The following is a 16,545-nucleotide window of genomic DNA, read 5'->3' as shown; positions in this document are numbered from 1 at the left end:
ACGCCGAGTTTCTGACCGGCGATCAGTATCAAGACGTCGCGGTGAAAATGGAGGCATGGCGGCGTATTGCGGCACGTAGCTGGACGTGTCAAAGGCGGTACACGTAGTTGGGGCGCGTCGGCGACAGAAGCGCGCCACCTGGCCAGCAATACCGCCGGCGAAGCAGATAGGCCGGCTGTCGATAGTGCGCCACGTCTCTGTGGGACGAAAAGCTGTGGTGATGGTCGGGCAACTGGAAATGAAGCCGGATGCACAGGCGATGAAAATGAAGCTGTCGGCGCAGGTGGCCGTGCAACCACGGCTGCATAACTGAGTGGGAGCGACGTAGGATGAGTGACAAAGTCGGTATTGGACAGCGGTACACTCATAGGATTGAGTGGGGGGGTTGGAGGAGCTGCAGGAAGCGCTTTGGATATCTGAATCCGGATGGCGTGCTGCAGCATTGGAGGCAAAGCTGCCGTAGGTGCGTCGCTGTGAGGCAGCAGCGAGAGCTGCCTGGCCACCTCTTCACGAATAAAATCTTTGATATGTTGTGAGAGGGTCGAGTTGGTCATGTCGGAAGAAAGCGCGATGCTCGAGACGAAAATGGCGTTCTGAATGTTTTGCCGGCGGTGGCACGTTGGCGGCGCAGCTGGTCAAAGCTCTGACAGAGGTTAATGAGGACGGATGCGCTAGTTGGACTTTTGGCCAGCAACATCTGGAATGCGCCATCCTCGATGCCCTTGAGGATATGTTTGATCTTGTCATCCTTTGACATGCTGGGATTTACCCGCTTGCACAAATCCAGAACATCCTCGATGTAGCTAAGGAATGCCTCTCCAGGCTGCTGTGCGCGCTGGCGTAGGAGCTGTTCAGCGCGCAGCTTACACACAGCTGGGCGATCAAACACTTCGGCAAAAAGAGTTTTAAACGCGGACCAGCTTGTAAAGTCGGATTCGCGGTTGAAGAACCAAAGTTTGGCTAAGTCGGCGAGGTAGAAAGGCACGCGTGTCAGCTTAGACTGGTCATCCCATTTGTTATGGGCGCTTACACGTTCGTACGATGACATCCCGTCTTTAACGTCGTGTTCGGCGCTCCCACTGAAGATGGGTGCATCGCGTTGACGAGGGACGCCGGCGCAGATGACAGTGGCAGCCGGTGGTGCAGGCAACGAGGTGGCGGGATCAGGCATAGTGCACGGTGATCTTGTAGGCAGGGTTCGAGTGCGCAGCTCCAGGACGAGGCGAAGGATCTCAGCAACCTCCACCAAATGCGATGAGGTGTATTGTCGTTCACAACGCTGTGGACCGCTACATAAAGGCACTGCAAGGGCTGTCCGTAGCACGGGGCTCACTCACGATCAAGGCACGGTCCTTCGTCTTCCTCGTCAGTCGGCGCATAAACAGAGGCGCGTCTGCTTCATTACAGGAGGAACACGAAAGTGACGTAGAGGGACCTACTCAGAGGAAGCGTGAACGAGGCGACGCACGCTTATCAGTAGACACTCATCAGAAGAGCTGTAGTCTCCGCCGCGTCGGTCTTGTGAGTTACCTAAGCGCACAGTGCACGCATGGACAATATCTTGCGCAATATCTAGCATGTTTAGCTTCCAAATTATTCAAAACCATAGTGTTGCCTCCCCTTCTTCACGGGTATATTTCTATTGTTCCTCAAAGTGATTTAGTTTCTCCGTTCAATCTTTGTTCGCTTAACCCTCAAGTTATAGCTTAACAACGTTTACAATGACTTAGGTACAGTTAAAACTCGATCTAACCAAAACTGATTTTACGAAGTTCCTGATCTAACGAAATATTTTTCATTCCCCGGCAGGTGCCCTAGGGGTCAATGTTTTCATCAACCCGTATTAACGAAACTAACTTGGCTGAACTCAATTTAACGAAGTTTTTCCTGAAATCAATGAGGTAAAAAGCGCTAAACTCTCTCTAATTGTGACGGAGACGGGTTTTTCTTCGAGCGCGCTCTCTAAAGCAATCGCGTTAAAACATCCGGTTGCCCTGATCACGGCCCTAACTTTATTTTGACGACGGTGCACGCCACAGCCATACACGGAACAGCAGGCTCAACACCGCCTCGGTAGGGGCGGCGGTGTTTGCTTTCGCTACTAAGGCGAAAGCCTTTCTCGGCTCATTGGGAAGTTTGTGTCAGCAGACCTGACCACCGGAGTGTCCGCCGCAGCGTCGTCACGCCATATGAAGACAAATTAAAGACAGATTGAGAATGAAAACTGATAGTGCCAGTTAGTGAATGATAACGTTATAATAGATTTGTAGAGGTTAATAATGACTAGTCATGACTACTAATGACTTGTAATGACTACTAATGATTTCTAAATAACTATTATGTCTGACAACGGCTTGTAATGACCACAATCCATTAGAAATCACTAAAAATGTCTACTAATTAGTAGTAATGACTAAAATGAGTAATAATGACTTGTAATGACTACTAATGCCTACAAAATAAGCAGTATGTCTAACGACGGCTTGTAATGACCACAACTGATTACAAATGACTAAAAATTCTCTGTAGGGAGCAGCAAAGATTAAGAATGACTGAAATGACTTGTGATGACTTGTACTGACTACAAAATGAACAATATGTTAACGACAACTTGTAACGACTACAATTGATTAGAAATCACTAACATGATTACTAATGACCAGTAATGACTAATAATGACAGGCATAACTTGTAATGACTACGATATGACCAACGTGTCGAACGACGGCTTGTCGTAACCACAATTGATTACAAATGACTAAAAATGCTTATAGTGAGCAGTAATGACTAAAAGAAAGAAGAGAAAGAGGAGAGGCAAAAAGGAGGAGGCGAATGGTAAGAGGGAGAAGAATAGGCTTTGGCTGTTCACCTCCTAAGAGAGATTTTGAGAGACCCTGTAATTTTTTCATGGTTTATGCGACAGATGGTTCGATTAGCCGCAAATACAATGCCGCGGTAGCTTTTGCGTGTCGCTACACTACAATTTGATTTTTTGAAGGACCGAAAAATTCCTTTCTTGATTTAACGAACTTCCGGACATTGCGAAATAATTCGCGCGTCGTCATCACTTCGACAACTCGAGTTTCAACTGTATATTTAACCGGCCATCGTAAGAGAACTGCTATACAGAAGACGCGACGCAGCCATTGCGCTGCCCTCGTGGAGCAAATAATGTACCTAGAAAGTGGTGTGCCCCATCGCGGTGTCGTTGCTTGTGTGCAGAACGTCGACTGTAAGGTGTTCACCAGCTTCTGGCATTACGTGCTCATGGCCAACTACTGCTGGATCCTCATGGAGGGCCTCTACCTTCACAGCCTCGTCTTTCTCGCCTTCTTCACGGACAGCTCCAGCATACTGCGATACGTCACCCTCGGATGGGGTGGGTCCTCCAAAGGGTTCTCTTGATGTTCGTAACCGACCTAAGGAAAAACTTACGACAGGAGAGTTTCTCGTTCGCTGAGCTCTATGTACCAACTCACTGTGCATGAACAAGGGTGAGCGATTGCCTTTCTCCGGGAGCCGCATGATGCAATGCGCTCGGCTGAATTTGCTGGAGCAAATTCTGTCCGCATCAATAAATATCGTGTTTTTTTCTTTCTCTTACAGGCACTATTCTGTTGTGAAAACGATATGAGTGTTGAAGATAATTTTAGTTTACCGCAGTAGATGAATAAACTGAGCGCCATTCGACCGACGCTCAGGTTTTCAGAGGCAGGCAGACAGAGAGCGGCATTTGGCCCAGGTCTGCCCTACGCCAACAATTACTGTTTATGCCCATTGCTTGTGCCATCTTAAGTTCAATACGCATGCCGCAGTGCATATGTCGAACTGTTTTCTTCAGAGGCGTTGTGGAACCTGTTTCAGGTCTGCAGCGTCCCTTTTTTGCTTGTTTCGCTCTTTCTGCGAACACGTCTTTCCTTCAGTCCCTCAACGACTGATAGGATTCTTTCACTCGCTTTATTGACGCACGCAACATCTCCCTATTTCTTCCTTCCTAATCCGTCTTCTACACTGATGATTTACGTAGGCACATTAGCTGTGTATTTCTTTCCCGAGTTTCTGTACAGGATAGAAAACTGGGCAGGCTGTTCATTAAGGACAAGCACGGCCAAGACGAAGCCCTTGTTGCTCGCTTTCGTTTGCGCCGCTCTTTCATACTTAATCAGTAAACGAATCTCACGTTTATTTTCGCCGTGCTTCATCACACAACTGATTATTCGTTTTGAGTTACACTGAAATCTCCTATGTGTTTAGTGGCTTTAGTCCGTATAGTCAATATTTTTTAAAGCCATGTGGATGTTGTTTTTTCGCCAGGAAGACTGTAGTTCGTGTTAGAACAGTGCTAATATGAGTGGGCTGAAGAAACGCTGGAACAGCCAGAGTACTGAGCCCCGGATAATAAGCGTCGCTGTCAAGAGTCATTTAATGAATTCAATGCACGATATGGAATTTTTTTAGGAGCGCCCATATTTGTAAATAAGATTGATATTAATCACTGTGCCGATGTATTTGCCACTGAAGTGCAGGGATTCACAATGCTTACATAAGAAGTTACATAAGACTTTGGGTGGTTATTTGCGGAGTTACCGAATTTGCGTCAATAAATTTAAATTACCGATATTAAGTGGCTATAATGCATAAATAATGATGTTTCATCAGAAAATTTTGATGCTGTGACGTAGGTTGCATTGTCGGCTGCTGTTTTATTGACATTTTATACCGAGCACGCCTACAGCCGTACTAAAATGGTTCTGGAAGTCGACTTGACAGCTTTGCTATAGAACCGTTTAGAGCTGTCAAATAAAATAGTGTTGCCTTCGACTACGAGTGTATAAAAATTTTTAATGCAGTGTCAATGAAAATCAAGATAATTAAAATGTCAATAACAAATATTTGTTAGTCGTCTCCTTACTGACTGAACTTGCTCGCTAAAATTGTGTCCACTGAAGCGAACAAACCAGCAATGCAAGAGAGTTTGCATAATTAACGTAGCCTTGTTATTAAAATTATGGACAGTTTAACATGGAGCAGACTGTACATTTTTGGGAAAAAACGGTCGCGCTTTTCTAAAGGCTTTTTGAAATGTTGCAGGCCTTCCAGTTATTTTTTTGGTGCCTTGGATTATTGTCAGAGCGACGCTGGAGGACATACTGTAAGTGGGACAGAAAAAGTTAATAAGCAGCTGTAGGTATGTGCTATCTTTTGTTTTTTCTAATTTGATCATCTTCATTTCAGGTGCTGGACAACAAATGACACGAAGTCGTATTTTTGGATAATTAGAGGACCGATCACCATATCTATCATCGTATGTGAATTATTTGAATTGTCATTTACATACAAGCAGTTGAGATGTTAAAAAAAATTCTCATATCTTTCTCTGTTTCTTTGCAGGTCAGCTTTATTCTGTTTGTAAATATCACACGAGTTCTTTTCGTTAAACTGTTCACAACGCAGACTCTACAGGCGCGTAAATATCGGTACAGGTGAGTAGTTTCAGAATGTTGCGACCCTACCTATACTTCAAATTACCGCTACGTAAAATAATTGTGCCTGCTAGAAATGGTGTTACTGCTCTAATGCTGGGGACGTCATGCCAGGGTGGGTATGACGAAACCATATGCTCAATCTTAAATATGTCATTATGTTATTACTTGGAGTGCACTATCTTTCTTTTTGTGCAATGGGGGACGAAGAGGCGTCTGTCTTGTATCGGGTTGCCCTACTTACTGAAGGTGGTTTCTCTGGCCAAGCTCCGTTGTTATAACAGGTGTCTTTTTAATTACTACCGCTCACAGATGTCACATTTCTATTCCTCAATTTGTATTACTCGAAGAGGCGGACTATAATGGCACTAGAATTAAAAATGCACGATTGAGTGTTTAACAAATTCTCACTGTCTTTAATTAGATCACTTCAGCACAAACGTTCTCATTTAACAGGAACCAGAAATGATTTTGACGATTTTGTACAAACCTATACTGAGTCGTTAGAGTAGGTGCTCCTGATCATTAATTGCTGCCTCTAAGTGCTCCGCGTATAGCATTTAATTTATTATAAAATTTCAAAATTGTGTATCGCTGCCGATCGCAGCACACCGCTGGGCTGAATTTTCTGCCGCCTATAACCATTTGACGTAAATTGCCCTAATGACGCTAGTAGGGCGAGCTATCCGATTGGCTGCCCAGGGCGCGTGATCGATAAATTTTCCAACTTTATGGTGAGCAAATGTTCTTCGTATAAGTTAAAAGGTTAGTTCATTTGTTTCTGTAAAAAGAAAGTAAACGAAAGAGAATGCACAAGAACAATTTCTCATTACACTTAAGCACTTCCGGCACATAGCAAGCCGTGTCTGCTTTTGTTACATGGTGCTTCATTTTTACGAGAGTTCCGCGGTCAGTGGCCGTCTCTGTCTTTTCGCAAACACCATGATTCGCCCTTGTTAGGTTGTGGGCCGCAAACGTAGCGACTGGTAATATGTCAAGCAGCGACATCGCGTCCCTCCGCAAGGCAGCAGACGAGCGGAGTGGCTGCAGCGCATCGGACTGCCGCTATCCGATCCGCGCCAGGATTTGCGCGTTTGCCGCCGTTACTTTACGCCGGAGGATTACAACCACAATAGTGTTTCGCGAGTCCGGTATTCGGGTAAACGCAAGCGCAAGGGGACAGGGCCTGGCCGTTTGACCCTGACGTTTCGCGAGATGAGCAGAAGCACAAATGTGCATGGTCTGCCCGGTGCAGCCACCTGGTGGCACAGAGCTCAACCATGCACAGCAGCAGTAACGAAATGTATTCTTTGCTGCTGGTGTAAATTTTCGCATCAGCATAATCGTTAACACTTTGTTTTTTTAATATTTAAGATGGTTTAAATTTGATTAGGCAATAATGGCTCTTTGTTTCACTGGTTAGGCTCTGCGCCAACAGCTGGATGGACCGTGCAGACCGATCAGGCCACTCATGTACGTCTACGCTAAAGTTCCTTCATCAGCTTGAGTTTATGCCTCCACCCATGCGTTGAAACGTCCAGCTCCCCTGTGGTTACCGCAATACCAAGACACGTTCGGCGCTGCGACAGAATATTCGCAACCCACGCTGCTTCGATAGCTCTAGCTTGGGGTCGACTGTCAAGTAGCTAGTGGAGAGATTAGAGAGGCTTCGGGCGCTCGTTCCTAGAGAACCGGAAGTCGACGACAGGGCGTGCTATCTTGGCGCAAAGCCAATGAAGGTGGAACTTAGCCCCGATTGCTCGGCGAACGAGTTGAGAAAATTCATGGCTATGGGGGTGCGTAACTTGCAATCGTCCGTAGCTCTCTGCATATGAGACGCTTCAAATTGTGGTGCGAATGATTAACTTTAGCTGTACCCTACGCGTCTACAAAATTTGTCCGAACCATTTCAGGGGCCCTTTAAGAATTGTAGCCGCTCAGCCCGCAAAGTGGTGCACTTTGAAGCAATCCTGAGACTGGCGCCATTGTACGCATCCGATATTGTGCAACGCAATGCGTATGTCATGTTACAGTTATGTTCATACTTCAAATCGTAAGAAGCACTATCTGGAATGCTATAATTCAGGGTTTGAAACATTTTCAAGCTTCCTTCTAAGTGAATACATCTTGACAAGTCGAAAGTTCTATTTCTTACATCGTAAGACGTGCCTTATTATTGCTAAATAAAAGTGATTTAGCAAACATTCGCTGATCAGCAAAATTATTCATTTGAGTTCTCGGCAACTGATACTTCCATTAGGATTAATGGCTTCATTAGGATCAGAATTGGGGTACTTGTGATAGCAAATTGAAAAGAAAATATGGTATTACCAGCAATCAGTGAATATAAGTGTTGGTTGAGTGCTAATCGTCGCATAGGTCAAGAAAAATTGGGACTATTTGATTTTTGAGCGAAACTAAGTCAACGGGAAAGCTTAGGTTGGTGGCGTTGCAGGCACGATGCAAGTAATAATAGCCGAGAAATGTGCATCCAGAGCAAGTTCTAGGCGACAGTCTGTGTGACTACACAGTGCGCGGTTTCTACTCGTATCGAAGGCCTGACGCTTTATCTCTCACGTTGTTACCTTTCATGGAGCGCTTGATGGAACGTTGATATATGTTGCCTTTCATAGAGTACTTCTACAGCGTAAGCTTTTTCAGGTTCATTCCAGTAACCGTTTCGGTTGGCGATGTTGCCCGCCGCCGCAGCCGCCGTAGCCGATGTCAGTCGCAGCTATCGCGAGGCTCCGGCCCACTATGGGGCGTTGACCAAAAAATGGTTATCACGTGCGAACGTTGCATTGCAGTTGCGATGTATTCTACCAGGTGTTCCGGCATGTAGCAGTTGCATGTTCCGTGTAGCTGGACCTCGCTAACTCAAGCAGGCTAGCTGACTATTTGTCATGGCCCCGTTTAAAGGGGATGCCAATAAAACATCGTCATCATTAACAGCATCGTATCGTGCCACGGGACAAGGAATGTGACATATGCGCCGCGTAGTCTCGGCACTTGTGTTTACTCTACGGTACCCTTTATGGAGTATAACAAACCCCTATGTCTAGTGTTCGTTGATTACGAAAAAGTGTTTGATTCAGTCGAAACCTAAGCAGTCACGGAGGCATTACGGAATCTGGGTGTAGACGAGCCGTATGTAAAATACTGAAAGAGATGTATAGCGGCTCCACAGCCAATGTAGTCCTCCATAAAGAAAGCAACAAAATACCAATAAAGAAAGGCGCCAGGCAGGGAGATACGATCTCGCCAATGCTATTCACAGCGCGTTTGCAGGAGGTGTTCAGAGACCTGGATTGGGAAGAATTGGGGATAAGAGCTAATATAGAATACCTTACTAGCTTCCGATTCTCTGATGATATTGCCTTCCTTAGTAACTCAGGGGACCAACTGCAATGTATGCTCACTGACCTGGAGAGGCAAAGCAAAAGGGTGGGTCTAAAAATGAATCTGCAGAAAACTAAAGTAATGTTTAACAGTCTCCGAAGAGAACAGCAGTTTACGATAGGTAGCGATGCACTGGAAGTGGTAAGGGAATATATCTATTTAGGACAGGTAGTGACTACAGATCGGGATCATGAGACTGACATAATCAGAAAAATAAGAATGGACTGGGTGCGTTTGGCAGGCATTCTCAGATCATGAATAGCAGGTTGCCATTATCCCTCAAGAGAAAAGTGTATAAGAGCTGTGTCTTACCAGTACTCACGTACGGGGCAGAAACCTGGAGGCTTACGAAAAGGGTTCTTCCTAAATTGAGGACGACGCAACGAGCTATGGAAAGAAGAATGATAGGTGTAACGTTAAGGGAAAAGAAAAGAAAAGATTGGGGTGAGGGAACAAACGCGAGTTAATGACATCTTAGTTGAAATCAAGAAAAAGAAATGGGCATGGGCAAGACATGTAAGGAGGAGAGAAGATAACCGATGGTCATTAAGGGTTATAAACTGGATTCCAAGGGAAGGGATGCGTAGCAGGGGGCGGCAGAAAGTTAGGTGGGTGGATGAGATTGAGAAGTTTCCAGGGAAAGAGGGCCACAATTATTACATGACCGGGGTTGTTTGAGAAGTATGGGAGAGGTCTTTGCCGTGCAGTGGACGTAGCCAGGCTGCTGCTGATGATGATGACCCGTTATGGCGCCTCCTCGCAAGGTAGGAACCGCTGTTGAAGACGCTAATGGAATAGCTACGCGTGCGGCTGCAAGCAGGCAACATCGGGCTCAGCAGATCGCTGTGCAGAGAGAAGCACAAGCCGCAGCTAGCCGTGGACGCCGGGCGTACAGTACAGACTGTTGTAAAAACAACGCAAAGAGACTTCGCCACGAAGTCTGTCTAGTACGTGCTTCGGAAAATGGAGCTCCTATGGAATGACTCCGCCAGCTTACGCAGGGACTGTGTTGCGTGTACCTCGCAGGCCCTGACTTTCAGTGTAGGCTGCTATGGGCTCATTCCAATAGACGTTTCGGTTGGCGATGGTGCCCGCCGCCGCCGGTGCCCGCTAGCCATCGCAGCTATCGCCTAGCGTGCGAGAGGTTACGCGATGTCACAAGCGTGGCGCGAAGCGTTGATACGTGGTCCCTTAAATTACATTGTGGTTGCATATTGTGGTGCGTTTAAAGTCATACTTACCGAAGTGACTCGCGTTTTAATGTTTCGTGCATGCACACACTTTATATTCACATTGGGATGATGTAAAGATGCTGCGTCTGTAGTACGGCAAAAACAATGACGAAAAGAAGACATCGCTATTTAGAAAAAAAAACTTTGCGAACAAGAAGTGACTAACGCAGGGTTAAAAGAGTCTGTTCTTGTTACTATTCCTGTGGACTGAGTGATTTGGGACCACCAGTTACCACTTGCATCGTATCGTAACACGTATCAAGGGATGTGACATGTGCGCCGCGTTGTCTCACTACCCACGTCACCTCTTCGCAGCGCGTCATGGCGCCTCTTTGGAAGGTATGAACCGCTGCTGAAGAAGCGACTTGTAGAGCTGCGCGCGCGGCTGCAACCACGCAATATTGGGCTCGGCAGACCACCGCGCAGAGAGCAGCACAAGCTGTAGGTCGCCGTCGGCGCCAAGCGGACAGTTTATTTCGTTCTCGAGAGAACGACGCAAAAGAAGCCTTCGCCGCGGAGGCCCGCTAGCGCGTGCTGCTGAACATGTGGCCTGACAAGTTCGCCGTCGACGCCCTCAGCACGTGCTGCCGGAAATGCGACCCGGCAGCTTCGCCGCGAAGCCCCTCAAGTGTGCGCTGGTGAAAATGAGGCTCGATAGCTCCTACGCGAGGAACCATACGTGCGCTCAGGTGAAAATGCGGCCCAGCAGCCTCGCCGTGAAGACTCTCAAGTGCACGCTGCTGAAAATGAGGCACGACAGCTCCTACGCGAAAGACCTCACGTGCACTCAGCCGCAATTTCGAAGCGGCACCTTCGCGGCGAAGACCCTCAAGTGCGCGCTGCTGAAAATAAGGCGCGACAGCTCCTATGCGAGGACCCTCACGTGCGCTCAGCCGAAAATGCGGCCCGGCAGCTTCGCCGTGAAGACTATCAAGTGCGCGCTGCTTCAAATGAGGCTCGACAGCTCCTACTGGAGGAACCTCACATGCCCTCAGCCGAAAATGCTGCCCGGCAGCTTCGCCCCGAAGACGCTCATGTGCGTGCGATAGGAAGTGAGGCCCGGGAGCTGCGCCGCGCTGACTTTCAAATGCGAGATCGAGCACTGCGTGACGAATTCCTTAGACTCAAACAACATCGCCTCGAAACAATCATGAAACGTTGCTTTGGATTGCTCGATCAGCACCACCGATTTGCCATCTTCTGTCTCTCAGCGTACGTTCTCTGGCTGCACACATGCTTGACGTCAGGCACTACATCTTAACGCGAGTGTCCCTGCTTTGTTTCTCAGTTATGTAGGGTCGTTCACATGACATTACCGGCTGCAGGTATGTCATGTCTGCAAATAGAACTGCACCGGGCATCGGTTGTGGAATATACGGACGAGGAAATGACTGTCTGCCATTCCAACTCGTATGGAGACCGGACGCAGACTATGCCGACGTGTGCGTAGTGCACAACTCCGAGGGTCTTGTGGGTGCCTGAATGCGTGTGTCGCGAGTTGCTCAACACGGGAGGATTGCGGACTTCTTCTCACATACTTTCGTTCCTCAACACGATGTTCCTGTTTGTTACGGGTGAATTCAGCGTAAACACGAATGGATCCTCACAACGCCTGCTTCGTACAGTGTGTGCAAGAATACCTCAGTGTGGAATTTGTGTCGAATACACAATGCAGATATTCTGACACCAGGGCTTGTTTGGACTTTGTATTTACAAGGTAGCAGGCTAGAGACACTTTCTTTATGCCGATCTCTCCTCCTTTTTCTTCCTTAACATATCCACCTCCTTGTATTTACAAACATCAAGGTACCCTCATTGCCCCGCTGCATGTTCTTCTCGACCTATTTTCCCTACCATAAATCACACCTAAGTGTATTTCAAATAATTATGCAAATAATAAGCCTACATTCAATATGTTTACTACTTGGAGTTAGCGTTTTTAATTAGTTTACGACAGATTCTTTGGAGACACTCATCTTGCTTACGCTGTGGCTGCTGCCTGTGCCGCGCAGGCCTGTGGCTTTTTTTTTTTTTTTTTTTTCACGGCGGAGCCATCGCCTCCTGTCGTGAAACACCGCGAATTCTCTCTGCGGCTTAAAAATGGCAAATCCTAACAGCAACTGTTAGGTCCCTCCACCTACCACTTTATCAGGGTCAATCGCCAAGGTCGCGTTGATGATTCTAGAACGAGGCATGGGAGTGCTCTGATGTTTTCCTGCGTTTGTGACCATTTCAATGGTCTCTATATCCCGGTTCATACATAGCATGCAACGGCGCTGCGGAAAAAACGCATGTAGTGCGGCCATATATAAGTCTCACTACGTGAAGTTCTTGATCTGCAACATCTTTAGGAAATAACTACTTCGTACCTTGCAACTGCTGCGTCTGTATGCAATCTTACGTCAAACTACACAATACTTAGGAATATTTGTGCTTCTAGGAGGTGACAACAATGTTTTTGTGGCGAGTGCAAGTGATGGGCTGTGGCCGCTGATCACACATACATGCTACTCCGCTCATTTGGTGGTAGATAGGTTTAGATCTACGTCAACTCTCATATAATAGGCCTGTACGTTATGTATTGCGACGTAAATGTGCGATGCTCAATTTTACATCGAATTACATGGCGCGCACCTAACATCGCTATTTTATGTGACGCACTAAATCTTTCTCGCGGAGGCGAACAGTGAGAGAAGCCTCTCTAGCCTTCGGAACGTTGCCAGATATGCGTGAAATGGAGGAAGTACCCCCGCCCCTGCCAGTAAAAGAGAGCTGAAAAGGTCAAAGTTATTCTTGCGTTCCAAGCCTACGTCTTCAATCGTTTCGGAATAGTTCTGAGGCGCGTAAAAGGTGGAACGTGTGCTATATATGTCTTTTATTTCACTACTGTGAAGCGCAATAGACAAAAGGAAAGAGTCGCTGTTTCACCGGAAAGGCGAATCATCGATTGCGGTAGCAATTTAGTAGATAGCCATATGAAGTAAGGATAGTAGTTTTATCAGCCGCATAAACTTGCAAACATTCCCTTACTAACTAAATTAACAACGATAGAATATGTAAACAAGACTGAATCAGGTCGTAGAAAAAACAGGTACACAGGGACAGCGCTCTCTCTGTTAGTATGTTTCTTTCCATGTCCTCGTTCTCTCGCGCTTAAACATTACATCGTATATTCAAACCAACTAGCCTGCCAACGTGTTTTAACTAAAGTAATGAGCGCGGTGTCAAGCACGCACAGGTGAACATTAACACAGCTCGCTCGATGAGCGCGGAAACTCGCTGTCAGAATGCTGGAGTGAGGAATTGCTGCAGTATCGCAGCGATCAAATTGACCTTCGCGTATCTCTTGCTCCAGCGCGCACGAACCGGCGCTACGCGTACTCCGCAAACTTCGCAGATCGTTTTCAAGGTATGGCGCCCGCACGGCCGCGCCCTAAGCAGCAGCCGCTGGAGAACACCTTCGGAAGCGCCGAAGTGAGCTGCAAACGAAAGTCTAGAAAGTCCCGCCTGCGCTGTGGTTCTGATTAAGTGGCGAGGTTGTTGTCGCGCGCCTGTGCGCCTGACAACGCTTGAAAGCCCGATATTAGGTGAGTGAGTGAGTGAGTGAGTGAGTGAGTGAGTGAGTGAGTGAGTGAGTGAGTGAGTGAGTGAGTGAGTGAGTGAGTGAGTGAGTGAGTGAGTGAGTGAGTGAGTGAGTGAGTGAGTGAGTCATTGAAAGAACTTTATTCGGTCTAGAGAAGACGCAGGGGAGACCCCGCGCCACCCGGCTAGTCCTACGTAGAGACCACCAAGCCGAGCTTGAGAGGGCTATCGCGGGCTCTCTGGACGGCCAGGGTTTGGTCGTTGAGTTCAGGGCTTCCCAAGAGCGCAGCCCAACTATCTTCGCTGACGAAGAAGCTTCACACTCTCACAACACATGGTCCAATGTTGCCGTTAGTCCACAGGCAAGACAGTCCTCACCGGGATGCCTTTCGGGGTATTTTGCATGAAGAAGCACAAGGTTAGGATACGCACGGGCTTGTAGAAGTCGAAGGCTCACCGCCTGCGCCCTGCATAAGGCAGGGTGCGGGAAGGGGAATATCCCTGTTGATGGATAGTAGTGTGCGGTGACATCATTGAACGTGAGTAAGGGTTCCCTGCGGGGAAGGGGCACTGCGCAGGAGGCGCGGTCAGTGAGACCTCGCGCGGCCTCGTGCGCGGCCTCGTGCGCGCCCTCGTTAGGGTTAGAGGAAGAGCCCTCAGTCGACCTCAAGTGAGCGGGAAACCAAGTGAGAGAATGGAGAAACATACTTTTGCCGATCTGGAGATTGAGCAGGACCTGAGGGGGGGGGGGGGGGGGGGCATCGCAGTTTATTAGGCCTTAATGGCTGCCTTGCCTATCTGCGACCATCGAGCGCAACCAGCGCGAGTGCAATCTGTTCAGCTACCACGGCCTTCGAAGTGCGTACTGTTTGCAGCAAGCTGGCCTGGAATTGGAGTCGACGATGGAGACGACGAGTGCCTCTTGTTGGACATATGCCGCGGCGTCCACGAAGCTCGCCTCAATGTGGTTGTTACGGACATGCTCGAGTAGAGCTGTACCCCTGGCCCGACGTTGTTTGCGGGCTGCATATTGCGGGAAATGGGCGTGGTGTGCAGTTGAGACCTGATGTCGCTGGGAATCTGCACGGCGTCGGGGCACTGATCGACAGGGTTGACTACCTGTTGTTGGTTGACTGCCTGTTGTATCTCGTTGACTACCTTGCGTTGTCGTGCCGGGCGTCCCTACAGATCAGGGGAGATGCCACATCTGCGACATGCAGTTGTCACGGCTCCATTTGTCACACCTGTTAGCAGCATAAATTGGCCTGTCCACACCGCAGTGAAGGTCAGTGCCATTTACACGCCTGTCAGCAGCCCAAATTGGTATGACCACTCCTGGGATCGAGTCGGCGTGCATTCCTCCTACTTTCCTCCATTGTGACCAGGGCGTTTCCGTCCGGGCGCACCGAAAGGGGCCCCAGCTCATCGATACCATCGGCGCACCGAAAAGGCGAACCAGCTTACCGACACCAGGATTGGTCTCCTGACGCCATCGGTCTTTTGACGCCGGATTGGTGGAAACCAACAACAATGAGGACGCAGGCATAAAAAGCGGATCGAGACCTCTTAGGAGGGAGGCTCAAAAACAGTGCGACTCGCACATGCTAAGATGCTACCAAGGTGTGCTCCTACTGTTTATGTCATGTTGTCTGTGTCCGTCTCCTCGTCGTGCTGTTTAGCGCTGTTTACTGCTCGTGCTCCTATAGGTGGAGCCGTTTTGTAATTTCATCTATGTAGCTTATTAAATATATTACTGTTTCTTCATTCTCTTAAAACGTCGCTCGGAACCCTTTCTCCCGGCACCTGGCACGGCACCACCAATGGACGGACCCCTGGCTTCGTAACAGTGGTATTCAGTGGTGGGATTGACCTCACGGAACTTGGGGCCTGCTGACCAAATCACAACACCGACCCGCCGGGGTACGCGATAGCCTGAGCAGCTGTGAGTGCTCTTGCGCCTCGATTATTTCTTCGAGAGTGTTGTGGACTTCGAGCTTGAACAGGATTTCGGTGTGAGTGCTTGCAGGTAAGCCGAGGGCAAGCTTAAAGATGTTTCTGATGAGGAAATTGAGCTTGTTCCTCTCTGCAACATGCCGTTTATACATGGCCGCCGAGTATGAAAGGTGAGAAAGAGAGATAAACAACTTTATTGAGCCGAGCTCGACATCTTAGACACCGTCGATGAAAGTGGTTCCCTCTTCACGAGTCCCATATGCTTCCCTAGCCGCCTGGCCTCTGGAAATCAGGACGAGCTTGTCTTCCAGGGCGGGGCTGCTTAGCAAGGTCTCCCATCGCTCGGTGAGGGTGGATGAGGGATGAGGTAAGGTAGTGGGGCAGGTAAGAGGGGGGGATCACCTTGACGAAATTGCATATTCCAGTGACGTGCTGGAGAGAGAGAGAGAGAGAGACAAAGAGGAGGAAAGACAGGGAGGTTAGCCAGTGTAAGTACTGGCTGGCTACCCTGTGCTGGGGAAAGGGGTAAAGGGAATAAAAGGAGAAAGAAGAAGAAGAGGAGAAAAAAAAATTAAGGAAATTCACGCAGTACCGCGATACTACGCGGTACAACACTCAGAGGCGATCGCACAATTCGCAAGTCCTTAGATACTTCAGCAAAGCCTTTAAGGCCTTGAGTGCTGAAGCCCGTCTGGACCAGTGTCCTAGAGCCTTCTCCTCTGTAAAGGGGCGATTGTCCAGTTTTTCGAGCGCGGTTACGAGCACTGTTCTTGGCACTTTGTAGCTGGGACAGTCACAAAGGAGGTGCTGAATCGTCTCCTCGCAGTCGCAGGTGCCGCAAGTAGGGCTGTCGGCCATTTCGATGCGGAATGAATAGGAGTTCGTGAAAGCGACGC

General features: G+C 48.2%; 1 protein-coding gene across 1 annotated transcript in view; it reads left to right on the top strand.

The window, feature by feature from the left end:
• Positions 1 to 16,545, top strand: part of LOC135921240 (secretin receptor-like) — a 323,541-nt gene that overhangs the window by 103,098 nt on the left and 203,898 nt on the right. Inside the window, exons 7-10 of the mRNA XM_070531477.1 lie at positions 3,223 to 3,379; positions 5,092 to 5,152; positions 5,236 to 5,305; positions 5,392 to 5,483. Of these exons, the coding sequence (XP_070387578.1) occupies positions 3,223 to 3,379; positions 5,092 to 5,152; positions 5,236 to 5,305; positions 5,392 to 5,483 (380 nt within the window). The remainder of the gene's footprint in view (positions 1 to 3,222; positions 3,380 to 5,091; positions 5,153 to 5,235; positions 5,306 to 5,391; positions 5,484 to 16,545) is intronic.

Source organism: Dermacentor albipictus, chromosome 1 (assembly GCF_038994185.2).
Source record: "Dermacentor albipictus isolate Rhodes 1998 colony chromosome 1, USDA_Dalb.pri_finalv2, whole genome shotgun sequence".
Taxonomy (NCBI): domain Eukaryota; kingdom Metazoa; phylum Arthropoda; class Arachnida; order Ixodida; family Ixodidae; genus Dermacentor; species Dermacentor albipictus.
The sequence above is the reverse complement of the archived record's forward strand: the minus strand, read 5'-3'. Positions and strand labels throughout refer to the sequence as shown.